Below are 23,055 nucleotides of genomic sequence, written 5' to 3'. Positions count from 1 at the left end.
CGCTTTAGGGGAACTACTAGAGCTGCCTGCTGCTGGCTGGAAGGTTTTTGCTGCTTGGTACAGATGCTTTGAGATCTGAGTGTGGGAAATGAGGCGCCTATGGTTCATGTCCCTGGTCTTTTGGCGGCGGACCTGAGCAACAGCAATCTTTGCAAAACTTTCCGTGCTGTTGATCAGTTGCCCAGGGGAGGTTGCTTTGTACTGAACGACTGGTGCCTGCAACCGCGTCCTCCTGGAAGCGCAGGCATTTGGTGTTTTACCGCTTAGGTAGAGGCCTCTGAACATGTGGGTCTACTCATGACTTCTCCAAGCTGCCATGGCAGGTAGAGGTGCGGGAAAGAGCAGTGGCACTACTTGGCCCAAGCTGGGGAAGCTGTCTCAAAGAGGGAGGGGCTGGGCGGGACTCCGGGAAGAGTGGAGGCGGGGCTATGCCTGAAGGGCGTGGCCCCCAGAAAGCCGGTAGAGCCCAGGCTCGTACACGCATGCTGCTGCTATGGCTCAGAGTCCTGTGCCGGCGTTTCCAGCATGTCCCCCGCCGCGTCCCCTGCCGTCAGGCGTCCCGGGGCGTGAAGGCCAGCAGAGCAGGGTAAGGCGGGTGGGACGGAGCTCAGGGGAGACAGGGTGCAGCATTTGTAAGTGACTTGCCGAATCCTGCCGGGTCACACCGGGCACGTTGGGAAATTCGGTCACGCTCGCGGTTGGGCTGGGCCTCCGAGCTGCGGCATTTGGTTGGAGGAGGCCCCCTTGGAGTGTAGTTCCCAAGTTCTCTGGTTGGACTCGGACCCACTTCAGGATTCCTACGCTCTTTGTCACATGGCCTTAGCTTTCAGTCCTTTCTCTGGGTCACCAGCCTGTCCTGTTGGATTTCCTGAGGACTGAGGAAGAGGCTCTGCACTTGAGGCCTGGGGTTGGGATGGGTGTCCAGGCTGGGAGTCTCAAAGCGTTTAGGGCTTTTCAACCTCCTGCCCTGAGGTTCCCGGAAGCACCCAGGCAGAGCTCTCTGTTGAGGGATTGTTTTTAATTAGTACTTAGGGAAGAGGTGTCCTGATGTGATTGCAGGAGTGTGGGGGTGGGGTGGGGTGGGGGGTGTCACAGTGAAGACAGCTCTTCCAGGGTCAACTTTTACAGCAGGCCTGCAGGCCTTTGGTAGCTCAGCCCCTGCTGGGGGAGCTAAGTTCTGGGACCTGGGCTGCCAGGGAAAGTCGTGCCTATCCTGCCTGTCCCAATGGGGCAGAATTGTGTCCTCTGGGAGAAGCTTCTAGATTGCAGGTGCACAGCAGGACACCCAGGTAACTTGCTTTTGGTGCCCTTGCTTGGTACTCTGTCTCTGCCGGGACAAGGGAATGTCACTTACGCCACAGTGAGTTTATAGCTTTGATTTCCGTGTCCTTGTCTGTGAAACGGAGATGGCGGTAGAATCCACCTAGCAGTTCTCTCTGCTGTCCACATCTTGTGACACTGGACTGGGTGGACGCTGGGGGAAAGTGTCTGAGCCCTTGTCTTGAAGCTCTTCTGCATTCTGCCATCTTCAGACCTAGATTCCATCTTTAGGGTGTGCCAGAGCGGACTAACAGCAGGGTCTGTGTGCCACCTGGATCCGTAAAATAATGAGATTTGGAACCTTTGACCTGGCCGCCACTTTTCTCCCTCCCCTTCCTGCATTGTCCACACAACACCCCTCAGGCATCCAAATTTGCCAGAGCTCTCAGTGCTTGTGAAGCCTGGTCCACCCCTTGCTTTCCCAGGGCATACCCGGAATTGCTTTCTGGTTGGGACCTGGTCCATTGTCCCCTGACCTCCTCACTTTCACTCACCGTAGCTCCCCTCCACTTGACTCCTTCACTGCAGGAATCAGGAAAGCCCCCTTAGAGGGCGGTGGTGGCACACACCTTTAATCCTAGCTCTTGGGGAGGCAGAGGCAAGCAGATCTCTGTGAGTTCCAAGGCTAGCCTGGTCTACAAAGTGAGTTCCAAGGTAGCCAGGGCTACACAGAAAAAATTCAAAAAAACCAAAACAAACAAAATGTCAAACCAGGCATGACAATATGCACTTATTATTATCCCAGCTATGTAAGATAATATATACTTATATATTATCTTATGATAATATACTTAATCCCAGCATGTGGGAGGCTGAGACAGGAGCACTAAAGTTTGAGGTTAGACCCAACCAGGTTTTAGGACTGCTCGTCTCAATCTGCCTTTTCCCATCCTGACCACTGCTCTGCTGGGATTTCTCTCTGTCCCTTGTGGTACCCAGGACCTTGCTGGTAAAGAGCCTCCCATCCATCCCGTCCCATCTTCTCCCAGCATCTCAGTGTCCAGCTCATCCGTGGTGTCTGTGTCCCAGATGAATAGACCAGGAGAGTTCATGCAGTTAGGATGTGACCCCATGCTGGGCTGTGTCCTACTGGCTCCTGGATGGGTCTAGCCTGGGAAAGGATGCGCTGTGTGGGGAGGATCGGGAGACACACTTGGAAGACCTCGCATGGAGCCAGCCAGGGCATGCTGTATTGCCAGGGTGCCTTCAGAGTTGGTGCCACACCCAGTGTCAGCCCCTGAGGTGCCCGCCTCCATCCCTGCCCTTGCTTCCTTCTGCTCGCTACTCCTCTGTGCATGCAGTCACGCTTCTATCTTCCTGCCCTCCCATCCCCCTGTTCCTCACAGGCTGGGCTCCCTTTAGCAGCCACGCTCTTTTAATTGCCAGGTGTGATGGCTATTCTGAGGAGTTCTCTGTGGCACCCTGTGAAGAGGTTCCAGAGGGGCCAAGCTGGGGATCCCTTGAGCCTCAGAAAGGGGCATCACCCCCCTTTCTACACAGCTGGGCACCTTGAGTTTACCCTGGCGGGTACACACTGGAGTGTGGCAGCCTGTCAGCTTTTGCGCTACCTCGTTAGGCATGGTCTTCCTCCTAGGTAAAGCATAGGCCAAGGGGGAAATCCCCGAATGGCCTGGTGTGGTGAGAGCGGGGCTCCACTTGTCACGCTCCTCTCTTTTCAGGTGGGAAGAAAAGGGCACGAACGGTGTGAAGTGGAGGCAGCTGGAACACAAGGGCCCCTACTTCACCCCTGCCTACGAGCCGCTTCCTGACGGCGTACACTTCCTCTATGATGGTGAGGGCGAGGGTCTGTGTACTCGTGGGTTTGGGCTGACTTTGTCTCTGTACACGGTTACCATGCTGAGAAGATATGCTGACCTTCCCAGCATAGGGTGCAGAGTCCTCTTCCCTGCTTCTTGATGGACTGGCTGATAGCATAGAGGGCAGGGGCCACCCCTGGAGTCCCCCTGGAGTCCCCCAGAAACTGTGTGTGTGTGTGTGTGTGTGTGTGTGTGTGTGTGTGTGAGTGTTGAGAGACAGGAAAAAGGAGACACAAGTTTGTGTTTCAGGGACACAATTGTATCCAGACTCGCCCAAGGTTGGGGTGAGTTGCTTTGATCTCCCAGCCTCTCCTGAGTACACATTGACAGTGCACATCTGCATCTAGACTGGCATCTGGTGAGAGGTGGTGGTGGAGGTACACAGGGTGTGCCATGTATGTCCTTGTGTGTGTGTGGAATGCAGAACCTGCTCCTATTCATCCGCTTTTGGTATTTTGAAATAGGGTCTCACTATGTAGCCCTGGCTGTCCTGGAACTTACTATGTAGACCAGGCTGGCCTCGAACTGAGAGATGTACTTGTCTTTGCCTTATGATTGTGTGCACATGTGCTGGGCCCATAGCCACCTATGATGTGGTCTCAGGCACACGTGCTACAGTGCACTATGGAGGTCAGAGAACAACTTTATGTTTATGGAGTCAGCTTTCTTCTTCTATCTTTTTTTTTTTTTTTTTACATCAGACCTAGGATCAAACTTGGCAAGTGCCTTTACCTGTACACGTCTTTACTGAAATTCTGGTTCTGAAACTCTTCCGACACTCGTTTGAGAGATTTGCATCAGGAATAACCTTGGCCCACACCTGGTATTCTGTGTGGCTCCTGTGCACTCTGTGTCACGCTGACCTTTCCAAGAACTGCAGCAAGTCACTGAGCGTGGAGGGTCACACTCTCACCTGATGCATTAACTTTTATTTTGTTCCTTTAATTTCCTATGTGGAAATTTACATTTCAGAATTGTACATGTTGGGGCTGGAGAGAGGGCTCAGCGGTTAAGAGCACTGGCCACTCTTCCAGAGGTCCTGTGTTCCATTCCCAGCAACCACATGGTGGCTCATACCCATCTGTAATGAGATCTGGTGCCCTCTTCTGTTGCACATGAAGACATGCAGACAGAACATTGTATACATAATAAGTGAATAAAAAGAATTGCACATGTTAGGGCCAAGGTGTAGCTCCGATGGAGTGCTTTCCTGGTATTCATGATGCCCCAGGTTCACCCCAAAACTGCAATAAAATGAAAATTTTTCTTAAATGCATTTGTTTTGGGACCATCAAGATGGTTCAGTGCTCTCTAAGCCCGGTGACTGGAGTTTGATCCTTGGGGCCCACATAGAGATGGAAGGAGAGAATTCACTCCGCAAAGTTGTCCTCTGACCTCCACAGGCCCTCCATGGCATGCGTGGTGCCCTACACCTGTGTGAGATGTATGTGTACACATACAATAATAATGAAATACACGTTGTTTTTTTATATAATACAAACTTTGCAGCAAGATGTAGCATAGTAAAGCAGCGAGTGACTGGTGCTGCTGCCACCCACGGTGATGCTCCCGTTGCTGCCCTGGGAGCCTGTCACCTTTACCCTATGCAAATGCTGGTCGTTTTAGCTTCAGTGTGCTCAGAGTGTACTGCGTACTAAGGTAGGAGGTTGTGTCACCTGGATGGGGCCCGTGGCGGTCCCTCAGTCAGCATGTGTGCCTTCCGCAGGAAAGCCAGTGAAGCTGAGCTTGGCGGCGGAGGAGGTTGCCACTTTGTATGGGAAAATTCTGCATCTCGAGTGTACGACCAAGGAAGTCTTCCAGAGGAACTTCTTCAGCGACTGGCGGAAGGTGTGTGTCTCAGTGGTCCCAGCAGCCCCAGCAGCCGTCCCGGACCTGTCTGGTGGGACATTCTGGGGTGGATGTCCAGCCAGCGGCCATCTCTATAGCCTGTCCAGCTTTCAGTGACTACAGTGTTTGCCGAGCGTAGCAGACTGTGGTGGCCTTGTCCTGGGGGCTCGGACGATGGCATCCAGCTCTCAGAGTGGGAGGCTGGAGCAGTCCAAAGGACGTTTTTTTGGCCCTGTGAAAATAAGCGCACAGTATGGAGATGCGAAGATGGCGCGAGGTTTCTCTCTTCCCTTGATTTTTAAAACGTGTTACTTGTGAGCCTGGCCTGATCTTTGCATCTTGTTACCTAGCAACCACAAGCCTGTACCCCCAGCATTTCCCTAGTGACTGACAGCATCAAGCATCTCTTTGTTTGCCATTTGGATATTTTTATTTTTGAATTCTTTGAGACAGGGTTTCTCTGTGTAGCCGGACAGAGACCTGCCTCTGTCTCCTGAGTGCTGGGGTTAAAGGTGTGCCCCACCATACCCAACTTACTTTCTTCCCCCCTTCTTTCCTTTCTTCTGTCCTTCCTTCCTTCCTTCCTTCTTTCTTTTCTTTCAGTTTTTTGAGACAGGGTTTCTCTGCAGCTTTGGAGCCTGTACTAGTAACTTGCTCTGTAGACTGGGCTGGCTTCAAACTCACAGAGATCCACCTGCCTCTGCCTCCTGAGTGCTGGGATTAAAGGCGTGCGCCGCCACCGCCACATTGTTTCTTTCTGTAACGTATATGATTGCACTGATGTCACATAAGACTTCCTTCTGCCTAGTTTTGACCAAGAATAATCCCAAATTTGAATTCTCTATGCTTTGTGGTATGTGACCTGTCTGTTGTACCTGTCTGTCCCTAACAAAGTGCTTTGTTCTGTATTTTATTGAACAGTTACAGAAAGCACATTATTTTAGGTCGGGGCATGGAAGAGTGCATAGTTTAATATTAAAGCTATACATTAGCTTTGGTTGTAAAAGCTGACACATAGAGAATCTAAGGCATAGTAAAGTTGGTTACATTGTTTTCTTTTTCTTTTTTTAAAATTTACTTACTATGTATATAGTATTCTGGTATTCTGGGATGTATGCCTATATGCCAGAACAGTACACCAGATCTCATTATAGAGATTGTGAGCCACCATGTGGTTGCTGGGAATTGAACTCTGGACCTCTGGAAGAGCAGCCAGTGCTCTTAACCTCTGAGTCATCTCTCCAGCCCAGTTACATTGTTTTCTTAAAGGCAGGTTAAACAAACAGGCTGAGTACACAGTAACACAGCAGGGTTTAAGTATATACTCTTTTATTTTATGTGCATGGGTATTTTGCTTGCATGCAGAGATATGTGCATCACACATGCCTGGTGCGATGGATCCCCTGGAACTAGAGTTACAGACAGTCGTGAGCTGCCATGTGATGCTGGGAATTGAACCCAGGTCCTCTAGAAGAGCAGCCATTCATTTCTCCAGTCCCACGTTCATAGCCTTAAGTGATCGTAAGACATATTATTAACTTGACTGCATAGTCTGGCCAAAGGCAAGAGGGATTTTTAATATTGCATCAAGTGAATTTGCTGCAGCTTATCCAGCACTTTCCAGCTTTCTTTTTTAATTGTCCCAAAAGTACAGTTGTCATCACACCCACAGGGACAATTTGCACAGGATGGGGATCTCCAAAGTGCGGCTAGTGGCTCGGGCATTTTACCGCTCTCGTTACTGAAAAATTAAATTACATTTGGAAACGGTTATCCTTGGCTATCCCAGACCACCACCCCGGATCTGTTCTAGTAGAGTCTGTTACTGCTGGCTGGAGTCTGAGAGTCATGCGGTTCTGTCACTGGGAGCCTGGGGTGAGCCGCTCTGTCAGCAGAATCTTTGGCCCCTGATGGTGTGGGGCATGGGAGGCCTTGCCCTGGGGAAGGATGTGGATTCAGGGCTTCACTTGGCGATTTCGTTTGGCAGTTTTCTGAAGGAGCAAGGCTCAGGATGTGAGTCAGGGCCACAGGTCTGCACCTGAGACTTACCAACTGTCCTCCCAGATGTCCCTGTTTGTCTGGGTTTACCTCGTCATGCGTCCATGCTTTACCACGGAGGCAGCTATTGCCAGCTGAAGTCACGTGACTTATCCACAGGCCTCCACTGTGCACCTGGACCTCTGAGAGAATAGCGGTTGGAGGCTGAGGGTATAGTGCAGTGGCCCTCAGCCTTCCTAGTGCTGCGACCCATTAATGCAGTGGTGACCCCAACTATAAAATCACTCTGTTGCTACTTCTTAACTGTAATTTTGCTGTTTTTATGAACCATAACGTAAATACCTGATATGCAGGATATTTGATATGCAACCCCTGTGAAAAGGTTGTTCAATCCCCTAGAGGGGTCATGATCCATGGGTTGAGAACCACTGGTTAGTGGGATGGCCTTAGCACTCTGCCCAGAGTCCAGCCTCACGGTGATCCTGTGCAGTGGGCCCCAAGTGTGGACTGTGCCATAGGGAGGTGCCTGGATTAGAGCGTTGAGCACTTGTTGCTGGTTTGGGGACAGGAGATGACAGCTGAGGAGAGGAAGCTTATCACACAGCTTGACAAATGTGACTTCACGGAGATCCACAGGCACTTCGTGGAAAGAACTGAGGCCCGCAGGACCCTGCCCAGGGAGCAGAAGCAGGTCAGCAGTGGGTCCTGGGACACTGGGCTGTGGCTGGTGGGTGCAAGCGGCAGGGAGCCCTTCACAGAGCCTTGCTCCCACAGAGCCTTAGGAGGAGAACCAGGCTCTGGGCGCTGTCACAGCAGGTGCTGAGTACTTTCCAGTAACACCCCCTTTTTTAAACGTGTCCAGGATGTAAGTCTGTTTTCCAGGGTCACATTTGAAACTACACTACCGCTGGGTGGTGGTGGTGCACGCCTTTAATCCCAGCACTCAGGAGGAAAGGAAGGTGGATCTCTGTGAGTTCAGGGCCAGCCTGATCTACAGAGTGAATTCTAGGACAGCCAGGATACACCTGCTTGAAAAACCAAAGCGGGGTGGGAGAGAAGGTACACACTGCCATTTGAAATGTCATGAGCAGCAGGGAGCCCCAGGGCGAGAATGTGGGGTGAGCAGCGGAGGTGGGCGGGAATGTGTGGGTGAGAAGCAGAGGGCCCCAGAGCTGGAATGTGGGGTGAGCAGCGGAGGGGGCGGGAATGTGTGGGTGAGAAGCAGAGGGCCCCAGAGCAGGAATGTGGGGTGAGCAGTGGAGGGGAGCGGGAATGTGGGGGTGAGCAGTGGAGGGGGGCAGGAATGTGGGGGTGAGCAGTGGAGGGCCCCAGAGCGGGAATGTGGGGTGAGCAGCGGAGGGGGGCGGGAATGTGGGGGTGAGCAGTGGAGGGGGGCAGGAATGTGGGGGTGAGCAGTGGAGGGCCCCAGAGCGGGAATGTGGGGTGAGCAGTGGAGGGGGGCAGGAATGTGGGGGTGAGCAGTGGAGGGCCCCAGAGCGGGAATGTGGGGTGAGCAGCGGAGGGGGGCGGGAATGTGGGGGTGAGCAGTGGAGGGCCCCAGGGCGGGAATATGGGGGTGAACTGGCTCTACCGAGCTGCTTTCCACACCCCCTCTCTATTTAACAGAGCCCCCCATGTAGTTCTTCCTCAGTTGTCTACTTCTTGTCCAGCTATTGCGGGGATTTGGGGTGATTCCAGAACCTGGCTCATTTCCTCCTACCTTGAAGGCTACCCTGCTCCTGCTGAAGTGTAGCTTGAGGAATTTGGTGCCATGCGCGCCCTAGAGAGCCAGGGCTTTGAGGCCTGCAGCAGCAGCAGCAGCAGCAGCAGGAGAGACCTTGGCTAGCATAGGAACTGGGTTGGTTTTAGCGTCTCCCCTAATGCCCATATATTGTTTTAACTCAGAAACTAAAAGAAGAGGCCGCAAAACTGCAGCAGGAGTTTGGCTACTGCATCTTGGATGGCAATAGAGAAAAAATAGGCAATTTCAAGACAGAGCCCCCTGGCTTATTCCGTGGCCGAGGTGACCATCCCAAGATGGGGATGCTGAAGAGGAGAGTCATGCCAGAGGATGTGGTCATCAATTGCAGCAGGTAAGTGGGACCCAGCCAGCCAGGCTCTCGTGGGTGGACACTGGACCCTGGCTGGGTCTAGCCCAGACTGCCTGGTAAGGTGACTTTTGTCCTTAGCTCTTTGGGATAGGACCCCTCACTGGGTCTTGGCAGGGCTCGGGGTCAGCAGGTGTAGCTGCGGACAGCATCTCTCTGCACCAGCAGAAGAACCTCTTGTCTTGCTCAGCAGGGCTGGAGTTCTCCTAACGGGAGGTGTCCTGTGCGTTTTCAGTGTCTGGCTTTCCAGATACCTAACAGCATGATGGGCGTAGGGCTTACTGCATTCTGTGTTGGTGCTGGGCTGCTATTACCTACTGCTGGTCCTGTGTAACCCCTCAAACTCCAGCGACCCTAGTGACAGTGGTGTGCAGCACCCACCTGGGATGTGAGCTGGGGCTTCCAAGTTCTCTGCACAGAGCTTTCTGTTCTGGTCTGATCTTGTGGGGTGGGGGGGGGGGGAGCGTGCCCATGGACACACGCACATATAAGTTGGCCGCTGTTTTAGTCTGAGCTTGAAGCCATACCTGCGTAGGAGTGTGGCTGCAAGTCACATGTGGGAAAGTTACCCTGAGTTGCTTGTATTTGAGGATCAAGAACTTGGAACTGTAACCACCCCCGCTCTACTGCAGGGATTCCAAGATCCCCGAGCCCCCAGCTGGCCACCAGTGGAAAGAGGTGCGCGCAGACAACACAGTCACATGGCTGGCTGCATGGACAGAGAACATCCAGAACTCCTCCAAGTACATCATACTGAACCCCAGCTCCAGGCTAAAGGTAAGAGCATGACCCTGTGGGGGAGCTCTGTGTCCCGGAGCACGTATCAGGCCGTCCCTTCTGTGCTGTTCCAGGGCAGCAGGCGTGGGACAGTCTTCAGCCTGTTAGTTCAGCCTGTAGCGATTATCCAGGACCAGCCAGCCGATGCTGAGAGCAGCTGGGCCCGGTGAGGGTCATCTAACAGGAATCTGAGTGGGGCTCAGGTTTCTGAACCAGGCTCTGCTGCCTCACCCGTCACCCAGTCAAACCTGCCTGGGTTGGGAAGGTGTCCAGTCACCTGCCCCGCCACTTCCTAGGACGCGGAGTGATGTTTATTGTCTTCATGTAGGGGGAGATGGATTGGCAGAAGTATGAGATAGCACGACGCTTGAAGGGGGTTGTCAACAAGATCCGCGCGCAGTATCAGACTGACTGGAGGTCCCCAGAAATGAAGAAAAGGCAGCTGGCTGTGGCTCTTTATTTTATCGATAAGGTATAGCATGGTGCGGGGACCTTGAGAGCTTGGCAGCAAGGACAATGGGGGCTTCTCCCTGGAGCTGGAGCCTCCATCAAATAGTTACGTGTGTGCAGGTGTAATTGTATGGATATGTGTAAACGTGTGTGTGTGTGTGTGTGAGCTAGTTCGACTTCATGCTTGTGCATGTGTCAATGTATGAGTGACAGGAGGGTGTTTCTATGCCTTGACTGGTGTCTACCCTGGTCTAGCTGGCACTGCGAACAGGAAATGAGAAGGAAGAGGGGGAGACAGCTGACACCGTGGGCTGCTGCTCGCTCCGTGTGGAGCATGTCCGGCTGCACGGAAAGGTGGACAGCCAAGAGCATGTTATGGAGCTGGACTTCCTGGGGAAGGATTCCATCCGCTATAATAACCATGTGCCGGTGGAAAAGCTTGTGAGTTTCCCCTTTGACCCTGCTCACAATGGGATCTCTGACAGGGCGGGGCCTGCTGCACCTTGCAGTGTCTCCTGCGGCTGTGTGATCAGGCATCATAGCCAGGGCTTAAACACAAGCGCACATGCACGTGCACACACACGCGTGCATACACATGCATGCACACACATACACGCATACACACACATGCATGCACACACACAGTCACGCACACTCCTATTATAAGTATTTTGGTCTGGGAGACCTGACATCAGGGTTTGGGTGCCAGTTCCTTAGGAGCATGGGGAAAACATTCTGATTCTTGCCTCCCTCTGCTTCCGTTGGTGCCACCCACGCCTTGGCTTTGCCTCACCCTGTGAGGTCTCTTTCCTGCTCTCTTGGTTTCTGCCCCATGAGATTTGATGCGGCTGCTGGTTATGCTCGGCCTCTGTTGAATGCAGCTGCTTTCTCCCGTCATCTTCTCTCACACAGTGCTATCCTCTCAGGGGCAGGGCCACCATGTTCTAGGTGGTTCCATCTTGATAGCTATACCTGTGGCCAGCCTGTTTCTACAGAGGGTCAAGTTATAAGGTTCCAAGGATGATTTGGTGCCACCTTGGCACCTTGGGCAGGATGGGCAAAACCTAAAACTAAGGAAAGGCCAGCCCGACCTGGGCAATCTCCTCTGGAAGTTGGCCTGGCCAGGAGGATCTTCATGCCATGTCCTGAAAGGGCGCAGAGGAGGGAGTCGGCCCTGTGATGCTAGGTGTGTCAGATCTGGCCACAAGTACAGGGCCCTGGGTCACCTGGGTGGAAGTCCGCGTGGCTGGCCACAGCTGCCTGCTAAAGCCACTGAGTGAATCTGTAGAGACACAAAAGGCCTGCTCAACCACACGGCCGTGGATGGGTTAGCAGTGAGTGACCACGTGCAGGCTTGGGTTGGGAGGCACAGATGCAGGTTGCAGTGGGTAGGCCTGGCACTATGCTGACCCCACCTCTTTCCAGGACTTGGTGTGTATACCCCTCTGTTCTCCTCTGCAGATGTGCATGCACGGTGTGATCTTTGCTGTCCTCACGAGACCACCTTCCTGCGCTGCTGGCTTCTGCGCAGAAGTCTCAATGTGGCCGTAAGTTAAGCTCTTCTGTTTCAGGTGTTCCAGAATCTTCAGGACTTCATGAAGGACAAAGACCCAAGGGACAACCTGTTTGATGCGCTGACTGTAAGCCTGCATGATGGGCACAAGGGGTCCAGGAAAGGAGGGGGGACTCAAGTCTGGCTTGTCTTTGTCCCCAGTGTGTTCTCTGTTCTGACCCAGAAGCTGAAGCCCCCTTCCCTGCCCTCTCTCCTGGAGGCTGAGAATAGCCCACGACACTCATGTCTCCAAGGAAACTATCCATGACTTCCTTCTCCTCTCTGTGCCCAGACTGCCAGCCTGAACAAGCATTTGCAGGACTTGATGGAGGGGCTGACAGCCAAGGTGTTCCGGACCTACAATGCCTCCATCACTCTGCAGGAGCAGCTGCGGGTGCTGACCAGGGGTGAGTAGGTTCTTACACCCGACCCTGGGGGCCACCCAGACTGTCCCCTATGGGAGCTGCCTATGGGCTGGCTGCACCTTGGCTTGTCCTAGGCATGAGCTGATGTAGGGCTGGGCACGGCTGTCTGTTGGTGGAAGATTGCTCCAGGTCAGTCCCTGTGCGGGAATGGCCTCGCTGGCCCCCAGTCAGGAGGTATCGTGCTTTCTGCCCCACCTCTGCTAGCCAGTGCCCGTCTGCAGTCTGTCCTCACCCCTCCTCCTCTAGGTAGGGCCTTGCCTCTCTTCCTTAGTCAGATCTTGGAGGCTTCTGTACCCCAGTCCCTCCTGACCCCTTTTGTACCCTCAGACCTTCCCAGTTTGTTTCTTATTCCTCTGCTGTCAACCTGGGATCTCTGTCTCCCCCTGCTGTCTTCAGATGCTCAGTGTAGACAAAGCCTGCCCAGTATTTGCTTCTTTTGCTTCTCCCAGCATGGAAAAGTATGAAGGTCAATGCTGACCACCCCTGCCCACTCCACTTCCTAGGCAGGGTTTCCTCAAGGAGACACTGAGCCCCATGGACTTGGGAACTCGCTAGTCAGGGCAAGGCGAAGACTCAGTGCCATTAAATGTTTAATCCAGGCTATTCACCCACTAAATCCCAGGCAGCCTCAAAGACTGACCTGGGGCCAGTAAGCTCATCTCTCGGGTATCAGGGCAGGCAAGTAGGTAGGGGACACCTTTCTAGAGGGTCATAGGAAGCCAGAAACCTGGGCAAGAGAACATCCTCCCAGGCCCAACCTTGAAGAAAAGAAACCTCAGGGTCCTGTTTCCGAGTATGATTTTGTAAGTCTTGTAAGAACGGCCACCTGCTCTGTGGATGCCTGGTCTTAGAATTTTTCAGGTGGGAGGTAGTGTGAGACAAGTGGCCATGCGCGTGGGTGACGTAACATCGGAACCTTGGCTTCTCAGTGACATAACTGGGGATAATGTGACTTAGTGAAGCTCGGGTAATAGGGCCTCAGTGTTGTGGGTCCTTGTGGTGAGGACCCCGGACTGCACAAGCTCAGACAACATGACCTCACCTTTCCTCGGGCCTCGGGGCTTCAGGTTACTCTATTCCAGAAGGAAATGGTGGAGCCTGGGTCGGCTTTGGGGCTCCTGCCTCTGCCAAATAGGACATAGTCCAGCTCCCACATAAGGTGAGGCCTCTCAGTGCCTCACTGCTGTGACTAAACTTGTCCCTGGCTTGTGGGGACGTCTTAGGTCATTGCCTCCTTGGGACTTTGTGTCATAGAAGGGACCCACATTTACAACATGTCTGGAAAGAGCCCTAAAGGGCCAAGGATGTAGCTCAGTGCAGAACGCTTGCCTGGCATGCCAAGGCCCGGCCTCCATTGTCAGCTCCTCCAGGGACAGGAGGGAGGAAGGAAGGCCAGAGCAGGGGGCGGCAGAGTGACGGTTGCCATTGTCTTTGCTCAGCTGAAGACAGCCTGACCTCCAAAGTCTTAGCTTACAACCGGGCGAACCGGGCTGTGGCTGTCCTCTGTAATCACCAGAGAGCAATCCCCAAGACCTTTGAGAAGTCGATGCAGAAACTCCAGCAAAAGGTGGGAAGGCGCCCGCAGTAACTGTCCCCAGGCCACTGTCTCATTCTCCTTCCGTTCCTGGGGCCAGGCAGCCGCGAAGGGCAGGAATGTGTGGTGGGTATAGCTGCTCCCGGAGCCTGGGGCCAGGGACTTGGAATCGCTCAGGGCCATGACCTCCTCAGCCATGGAAGGAACCAGCTTCTAGGTTCAGAGCGAGATAGGCTGCCTCTCATCTCCCTACTAGGACACAGCCTGTGTTCTAGTTTTGCAAAGAGGTTTGGCGGCGGGCATGTTGGATCCATTTGTGGCTGGTGCAGGTGGCACTCTTGGGCCCTGGAGGTCTCTTGACCTCACTCCTAGCCACAGGACAAGATAGGGTCAGCCCCATGTGGCTTCACGGGGTCTTATCCCAGGCTGTTCAGTCATCTGAGTTGTTTCAGAATGGAAGGCCAGGGCAGAGGTGGCATCTGGAGTAGTTTACCCAGTATTTGTGAGCCTCTGAGTTCTATCTACTGTAACCCCCAAAGGAGTATTGGGCCAACAGCTGTGGGGAGAATCCTGAGGGACAGAAACAGCCGTGTCAGGGTTGATTTCTTCACAGATTGAGGCCAAGAAGGCCCAGGTGACTGAGGCCCAGGTGGAGGTGGAGAAGGCCAAGGCTGACCTTAGAACGCGAGGGGAGAACAAGCCCAAAAGGTACGTGTGGGACTGCCGCCTTGAAAGACATTTGGGTGTGGTCAGCCTTGGGTTTTCTTTAGCTAATTTTGTGATTTCTGAAAGTCTTTACTCCTAAACAGAAGTAATGCAATTACAGAACTGTGTGATAAGGAACAGCCCTGGCGCCTGCTGCAGGCTGCAGGCCGGCTGTGGCTCTTTCTGGTTTTTATCTTGGGCAGTTGGTTGAGCTAATTTTCCTGGCACACATTTTACCCTTTCAAAGTGCACAGGTCTGTTGGGTGGGGTAGTGTCCTTTAAGCATTTGCGGAGGCAGAGACAGGCAGATCTATGGGTTCTGGTCTACAAAGCAGGTTCGAGGGCAGCCAAGGCTACACAGAAAGACCCTGTCTCAAAAAGGACCAAAACCAAACAAAAAGCAAAAGCAAGCCCACAGTTCTGACAGGAGGTGTGTGGCCAGTTTCAGAAAGAGATCCTATGGCCATCAGCAGCCCCTCCCACCCTCCCGGCCTAGAGCAGCCTCAACAGGCTTCTCTGGGGTTTTAGGTGTGGCTGCCTTGCCTGGTGAGCCCACTGGGTCTTGTTTCTCTTACGTCATTTCTGGCAGTGGTTGCGCCTACCGCTTTGTCTGGCTCCACAATGCAGGTGGATTCCCAAGTTCTCCCGTGAGAGCTTTATTGAGCTAGCTATCACAGAAGTCCTCGGGTCATCTTGAATTCGCTTTTGTCTGGGGTCTGAGGGTCCAGCCTCACTTCCTGGCATTGTGTGCTAAGGAAAGGTCTCTACGCTTGCCAAATGCACCTGGCACCTGTGTTGGAAATTGGTTGATTGCAGATGCGGGGTTCATTTTTGGACTTTGGTTTTGTTCTGTTTATCTGTGTCCTGTGTCAGCCCCAGTTCATCCTGCTGGCTGCATGTTGGGATCAGGAAGGATGAGATCTCCAGCTGTTTTCTTTTTTGTTGTTTGTTTGTTTGTTGGTTTGAGACACAGTCTTATTGTGTACCCCACACTGGTCTCAACTTCACAGTCCTGCCTTGGAGGGCTGGGGCTCTCAGCATGCACCACTGCCTAAATCCTGTTTCTCTCTCTCTTTTTTTTTTTAGAGATTTATTTATTTATTATGTATACAACATAAACAATTTATTTATGTATTATGTATACAACATTCCTTCCATGAATGCTTGCATGCCAGAAGAGGGCACCAGATCTCATTACAGATGGTTGTGAGCCACCATGTGGTTGCTGAGAACTGAACTCAGGACCTCTGGAAGAGCAGTCAGTGCTCTTAACCTCTGAGCCATCTCTCCAGCCCCCTCCTGTTTTTCTCTTTAAAGATAGTTTTGGCTACATGGGAACACTTGAAAGCCTCTCCCATGACTGTGGGGGTGGTATTGGGTTTGCCAATTGAATTGAGAATACCACACCATGAGTCTGAACACAATCAGTAAACATCTGTAATCCCAGTGCTTGGGAGGGAGAGGACCAGGAGTTTCAGAAGTCGGGATCAACTACATAGAAAGTTCAGGGCCATCCTGGGTTATGTGAGAGTCTATAAAAGGGAAATTAATATAATCAAAACTAAATCTTATCTCTCTCAGCAAACATTTGTAGTTTATCAAGGAAAAGCTAAGTATTATGTTTTTATGCAGTTGTAAATGGAATTTTCAGCTCATATTTGGATTATTAATGGCTAGCTTTATTAAGGGTTCCCCAGGCCACTTTGAGTCCAGTGATAACAGGGCACAGGATCAATATACACTGTGCTCATGGCTGAGATCTGTGACAGCAGAACACGCAGAATATCTGGGCTGAGTCTAGACCTCTCTGTGTGGCTGCCTTGTCACTTCATGGTTTCAGAACCTCATTGCTGCCCCCTCAACACCTGCACCTCACATCTGTCCTCAGTGCTGCCCCCTGCACACCTGCTCCTCACATCTGTCCTCAGTGCTGCCCCCTCCACACCTGCACTTCACATCTGTCCTCAGTGCCGCCCCCTGCACACCTGCACTTCACATCTGTCCTCAGTGCCGCCCCCTGCACACCTGCACTTCACATCTGTCCTCAGTGCTGCCCCCTCCATACCTGCATCTCACATCTGTCCTCAGTGTTGCCCCCTCCACACCTGCACCTCACATCTGTCCTCAGTGCTGCCCGTCCACACCTGCACCTCACATCTGTCCTCATTGCCGCCCCTCTACACCTGCACCTCACATCTGTCCTCATTACTGCCCCATCCACACCTGTACCTCACATCTGTCCTCAGTGTTGCCCCCTCCACACCTGCACCTCACATCTGTCCTCAGTGCTGCCCCCTCCACACCTGCACCTCACAGTATCCCCCCCACTCACACACCTTGATACATGATCCACATTCCCATTCAGTAAGTACAACCCTGCAAACCCTTGCTTTTATCCGAAGGCCACATCTGGACAAAAGCATCTTCACAGATGTGACTAGAAGGCAGAATGGGTCCTGGCGAAGCCAAGCATACTCCCAAATTCCCAGGTGTAAGGGAGCTCGTGTGCCCTGCCCAGGCCTTGCTTCTGATCACTTCTGCAGTGACCAGTTCCATTTGGAGCTAACTGTGTCTGGCAGCCACACTGCCTCCCCAGGGAAAGGCAGAATGGGATCAGGCCCTTTGTCAAAGGCTGCAAACTGCTCATGCAGGAGACTGACAACAGCATTGAGTCCTCGAGCACTGAGTCCCGTCTGGTGTGCCTTGTGCAGCTTGTGCTGTGGTAGCAGTTATAGGATCCACGTGCTAGGAATGGTCACAGGCTGCCACTCCTGATTCCTTAAGATGGCCAGTGTTAGACTCCCAGCCAGCAGGCAGCCTAGGACCCCAGAGGAGTGCCAGAGTTGGCAGGGCTGCCATGGTGGGTAATGTCAGGTTTAGGTAGGACGAGAACCAGCAGGAAGACCTGTGAGTTCATGACTCCAGAGAAGTGGCCTGGACTGAGTCCAGTTGTGAGCCTTTGCACACCTCAACATGTAGAGTCAGAACAGACCTGCTCAGAAAAGGCATATCAGCTTGGATCCCCAGCCTTTGGGTACCAGGGGGCATCAGCCCAATAGCAACCCAGCTCTACTACTTCAGGGCCCAGGGTGGCTCCCACCCCCCACAACTTCCCAGGTCTGTCTCCTTCCAAAGCTTCCAGGAGGCACAACCGTGGTCAGGCCACTTACGGAGACCTTTCAGACCTTAACTCAGGTTCAACTCTAACCCCACCCCACCCCGCCCCCCCACCCCCGCTGCAGGAGCAGCTGTGGCCTCTAACACACCCATCCCTGCTTCTTTTGTGGCGGCCGAGTCCACTGTATTCATGAGACTGTGAAGATTGTGTTAAGCAGTGTAAGTGTCTCCACGCACCTGGATGCAGAAGCCATGTAACCCTTTTTGTATTTGTTTGTTTGGTTTTGCCAGGGGAGGTTGTCACCAAGGTCTCACTACACAGCTCTGGCTGGCCTGGAACTCCCTTTGTAGACCAGGATGGCCTTGAACTGACAGAGATCCATCTGTCTCTGCCTCCTGGGTGCTGGGATTAAAGGTGTGCACCACCACACAGTCTTCCACAGGTGATCTGAACATCTTACCCTAGCATTATTTTTTTAAAGTAATTGTGTATTTATTTTTATGCATATGGATGTTTTTGTCTTCATGTTGTGTGTGCACAGAATGCCCAAGGAGGCCAGAAGGGGGCATCAGATCCTCTGGCTGAGCGCTTGCTGCTTTGTGAGTTCTGGAAATCAAATCGGAGTCTCTGGAAGAGCAGCCAGCCCTCTTATCCCTCCAGTCCCCTGACCGTGGGTTTAGTGCATTGGGTTCAGGCTCCAGGTGCACAGAGGAGTGTCGTCCACTGCCACACCACTTCCACGCGTTACAGTGAATCTAGTGAGTCTCACCTTTGATGCCCATGGTTGTCATGCCTCAGGGCCACATCTGAGTTGATGCCCAGGGGTGCAGCATGTGCTGAGCACGGAGCCTGCAGCAGAGGAGACATAGGATTCAGCGAAGGGAAATGTTTTCAAGGGAAGAAAACGTTAGAGGCCCATGCTCCTTGCGTATCTGTTCCTTTGTCACTGGCATCACAAACGGGATGACACAGGAGGGGCTGTCTGTGTGAGACGCCGCCCATCAGGAAAGCGGCTGAGGTGTGTCCCAGTCCTCTGCCTCAAGCTAAGACCCAGGAAAGCCAGGCTCAACGTGAACCACATTATCTGTCTGTGAAACGTGTTGAGCCCAGTGCGCCCACTGACCAGCGAGAAGAGCAGGATCCCTCCTGAGACACTAGTTCTGGCACCACCTCTCAGCCTCTCGGTGAGCTGTGCTAGCCAAGCCCAGATGTGGTGACCTCATCCCACCCTAACTTACAGAAATACGCTGCTGGTGGTCTGTTTGCTTCGTTCCCTGCTCCTGTAAGCAGTTGCTAACTGTTGAGTGGGCACAGATGGATATCTACCATGGAAAGGCACTCAGTTATTCCTTTCTGGCACTTGGGTCTTACGTTTCCTTTCCTTGACTTGACTAGACCCTCTCGAACACGATTAACAGTCGGTGGGGTCCCCTTGTCTTGTGTCTGACCCGAGAGGCAAAGCTTTCACTCTTCGGCCCCATAGAGTATGATGGTCTCTGTGGGTTTTCAAAGATGCTTCTCCCAGAATTTGCAGGGTTGTGTATACACACACGTGCGATCGTGATGCGTGCCGGGGTTTGTCACATGGTCTTCCGCTGAGAGGATTTCTGGCATTTGTCCTTTTAGATGGCGCTGATTAGTCTTCAGATGTGCAGCCTTTCCTTCCCGTGTTCCCATGACCGGGCGCTGTGTCCTTTCTCTCCTGCTGGAGGCTTCTGTATCGTTGGAGCTTTTGTTCTGTATCTAGAGGGATGCCTTTGTCTGGTTTGATCAGACTAATTCTGGCTTCAGAAAATGAGCTGGGACACGTTTCCCTTTTCTATTTCAGACCTGGGGGTTATTTGGTAGAATGCTCTGGCTGTGCCCATAAGGGGGCTTTGCTTTGGGAAACACTTTTAGTGACCACCCTGGTCTCCGCTTGACATCTATCTGCCCGGGTTTCTTATTTCTTCAGTCAGTGGGTTCTGTTGCTCTGGGCTTATAGTCAGGGATGGGACTTTTGTGTCCAGCTCTCCAGGACGTCCCTGCTGTCCTTTGTACTTCTGTAATGTCCTTGAGCGTTCCTGATCACGTGACTGTGCTTCTTAAGGGCTGAAGTCTTTTCTTTCTTCCCTGTGACAGCTTCCCGAGGTGCAGAGCTGTCTTTTTACAGTGGCACGCTGCAGATGCCAGTTAGACTAGAGGGCATTCAGCGAGGCGTGCAGCTGTCACAGAGAAGCTGCTGTGAAATGTCCGGGGTCACCAGAAGTGCTCTGCGGGGCACGAGGCTTCCTGCGGATGGTGGCCCACAGGTCACACTTGAGTTCCTGCCCTTTCTGCTTGTGCTCTTGACAGCGACTTTGTCGTTGCTGGAGTGTGGCTGTCACTGGGCAGGCTGCTATGGCAAGGCTCCTGCTGGAAGTGCCGAGTGTCCAAGCCGCCCCTGGCGGCACATTGCCACCTACGTCTGTTCTCCTGCTTTGGCGTCCGGAGCACTGATTCCGAGGGTTGGGGTCAGAGTACCGCATAGTGTTGTGACTGTTAGCAGGTTGCCGGGGGCACGTAAGGAGAAGGGTAAAGGGAACACCTCTTTTTAAATTTCATTTAATTAATTAATTTTTCAAGACAGGGTTTCTCTGTGTAGCCCTGGCTGTCCTGAAACTCACTCTGTAGACCAGGCTGGCCTCGAACTCACAGAGATCCACCTGCCTCTGCCTCCCAAGTTCTGGGATTAAAGGTGTGTGCCACAACTTCCCAACTAATATGTATTTTCTTCAATAAATCTTTTTAAGATTTATTTTATGTCTATGCATGTTTTACCTGCTTGTATGTATGTGCCTGGTGAGGTCAAAGAGGACATCGGATCCTCTAGGACTAGAGTTACAGATAGGTTTGAATCACCGTGTATTTCACCTGCTCATGTGTCTATGCACCATGTATGTGTGGTCAGAGAGGGCATCGGATCCCCTGGGACTAGAGTTACAGATAGTTTTGAATCACCACGTGAGTGCCGGAAATTGAACCCAGGTTCTCTGGAAGAGCGCTCTTAACTGCTGAGCCAACTCTCCAGCCCCATTCATTTTCTTTAAAAAGATGGAAGTAAGGGCTGAATACCTTCTCCAGTCATAAAGGCATCTGTTCATGTTGCCTGTTCTTAGCCTTGCTCTGTGGAGCCAGCGGCCTCCCTGGGCTGTAGTGAGTGAGTGCCTGTCTTGAGCTTTGACCGGCTCTGGACTTCTCACTTTGTGCCTGGAGAAGGCCTGCGAGGCCATTTGCAGAGGAGGTGGCGACTGTGATCTGCTCTCAGCAGCAGGAATAGGCATCTCTTTCCCCCACAGATTGCTGCAGAAGCAGCGGCGGCTGCTGAAGCTGGAGGAACAGCTGGCCCGGTTGCGCATGCAGGCCACAGACAAGGAGGAGAACAAGCAGGTGGCGCTGGGCACCGCCAAGCTCAACTATCTGGACCCCAGGATCAGCATTGCCTGGTGAGTAGGCCTGAGGCCACTGTGACGGTGTGTGACCCGGGGGTTCTAGAGGTCTCAGTATCGTCCCATAGGTACTCCCATTTTGTGCTAGGCACAACTTCCTGTGACAAGGACCACTTGGATGTCCCTGATACCGAGTCCTCTTATCTTTAGGCCTCTTCCTTCTGAGCTTTGGGGGTGGCTGGGGCTGGCAGTACCCTGGGAACACAGAATCATGTGGGTGCTTATTCTTCCCACTGGGAATGGGAGGCAGGGCGGGCCTTGCCCAGTGGCTACCTGGACCATACCAGGAATGTCTTGATACCTGAGGAGGAAATACAATTGGTTGTGGTGCCTCGGACATAGGTCTGGATGGCACAAGGTGTCTTGGCCACCCTGATGTGCTGAGGACACCCCCCTCTTTCCACACCTTGCCCCCCAGGGCAAGACTCAAGTCTTGTTGTTGTCTACAGGTGTAAGAGGTTTGGAGTGCCCATAGAGAAGATCTACAGCAAGACCCAGAGAGAGCGGTTCGCCTGGGCCTTTGAGCGGGCAGACGAAGACTTTGAATTCTAAGCTGCCCCTTGCCCCTGACACTTTTCTCACTGTGAAGCAATACTGTCATTTTCTGTAATAAAATGTTGGGGGGACAGTGCCTGTTGTTGTGGCCTAGAACAAAGGCCCCAACAGCCTGCCCTTGGAAGCAAGCACCCTCAGCACGTCCTGACTCCCCCCACTAGGTGCTTGCAGCCCCCCAGGCTGAGGCTTCTGTTTGAGAAGGGAACAGAAGAGAGAAGGGGTGCCTGGAGGCTGGGGCCCCTGGGACCGATGACTGTAACCTTAGCGCCCCCCAAGGTTACAGCTGTGCCTTATCCGTTCCTACCTCAGCCACGCTTGAGATGGAAGCTAGGGCTTACATGGCAGACACACATTCTACCACTGAGTGTACCCCCGCCCATCTATAAATTTCGGTTTGTGTCTTGCTGCTTCCGTTTCCCAACCTTGTATTCTTCCATTCTGGTCCTGCTCCTTGAGTTCCCGTGCCTTCTGTCTTTTTAGCACGCATTGCCTGGGCGCCCAGCAGCTGTCTGCTCCTCGTTCCATTGTCCTCCCTGGAGTGCTGTGTCCTACTCCAGGGATTAAAGCGAAGTTCCAGCTTCCCATGTTGAGTTTCTGGAAAGCCCAGAGGACTCCAGAAGAGCGTGGTGGTTGTTGGTGGCTCTCCAGGCCTAGGATGCTGTCACCATGGCTGGCATGTCAGAAGCAGCCACAATTACAGGACTCAGCGAGCAGGGTCTAGCTCTTCCACGGCTGCTCTATGCCCCGCCCCCATCCCCAACTTCCGGGCTGCTCATTGCTTGCCAGAGGCACTGTAGCCCTGCCCTGCACTGCCTTTGCTCAGTTCCACCCTCTATCCCTCAGTGGCTACAGACTTTCCACGGTCAGAGGCTATGTCTACTGTCAAGGGGTGATTATGCCCGTGAGCCCACCATGGCACACAGGCACTACCCATGGCACACAGGCACTACCCACGGCCCCTCTGCTTAGCCAGACGGCTTCATTGCTGGGCAGCGGTAATCAGGGCCAGTCTAGTCAACTAGATGAAGGAAAAGGTACACCTCTGTGAAAATTATACAGAGCTGCTTCACTGGGTAGAACTTTCTGGAATGTGACAAATCTAGAACCAGATAATATGCAGCCTCTTCACTGAGGGTGCAAGGGGATGAAGAGGCAAATGCGTAAGGACTGAGCAGGGGACAGCCCGCTATGTTTAGAAAGTAACCAGAATCAGTTTTGTAAGGGAACACAACGACAGGCTCCTACACCAGGATGGATGGCAGCACAGCTTGGAGAATGTGGGCACCTCTGGGCAAGCGGACTCTCATCTGCTCCACACACTCCCCCGCCCCCAGGAGCTCCATTCCATGGTATTCTGGCTGTGGGCAGACCTGGCCACTCC

General features: G+C 52.9%; 1 protein-coding gene across 3 annotated transcripts; it reads left to right on the top strand.

Annotated features, from left to right (window-relative positions):
- The first annotated feature begins 430 nt into the window (after positions 1-430).
- Positions 431-22,095, top strand: Top1mt (DNA topoisomerase I mitochondrial). Of its 3 annotated transcripts, XR_015735617.1 has the most exons (15): positions 431-586; positions 3,000-3,112; positions 4,864-4,985; positions 7,552-7,674; positions 8,889-9,076; positions 9,724-9,868; positions 10,197-10,340; positions 10,574-10,759; positions 11,890-11,958; positions 12,163-12,277; positions 13,735-13,862; positions 14,443-14,537; positions 17,943-18,094; positions 18,194-18,410; positions 20,970-21,109. XR_015735617.1 is itself a non-coding variant. In XM_087898862.1 (14 exons), the coding sequence occupies exons 1-14, from the start codon at positions 483-485 to the stop codon at positions 21,669-21,671; spliced, it is 1,782 nt and encodes a 593-aa protein (XP_087754988.1). In that variant the 5' UTR covers positions 431-482; the 3' UTR covers positions 21,672-22,095. The 3 variants fall into 3 exon arrangements, 2 of the variants coding, with proteins under 2 accessions (XP_087754988.1, XP_087754989.1); XM_087898862.1 differs by lacking the exons at positions 17,943-18,094; positions 18,194-18,410 and adding an exon at positions 21,569-22,095 and having other exon boundaries at positions 20,970-21,116; XM_087898863.1 differs by lacking the exons at positions 7,552-7,674; positions 17,943-18,094; positions 18,194-18,410 and adding an exon at positions 21,569-22,095 and having other exon boundaries at positions 20,970-21,116.
- The last annotated feature ends 960 nt before the right edge of the window (positions 22,096-23,055 follow it).

This window comes from Myodes glareolus, chromosome 19 (assembly GCF_982192425.1).
Source record: "Myodes glareolus chromosome 19, mMyoGla1.1, whole genome shotgun sequence".
NCBI classification, from domain to species: domain Eukaryota; kingdom Metazoa; phylum Chordata; class Mammalia; order Rodentia; family Cricetidae; genus Myodes; species Myodes glareolus.
This window is presented reverse-complemented; position numbering and strand designations above follow the sequence as displayed.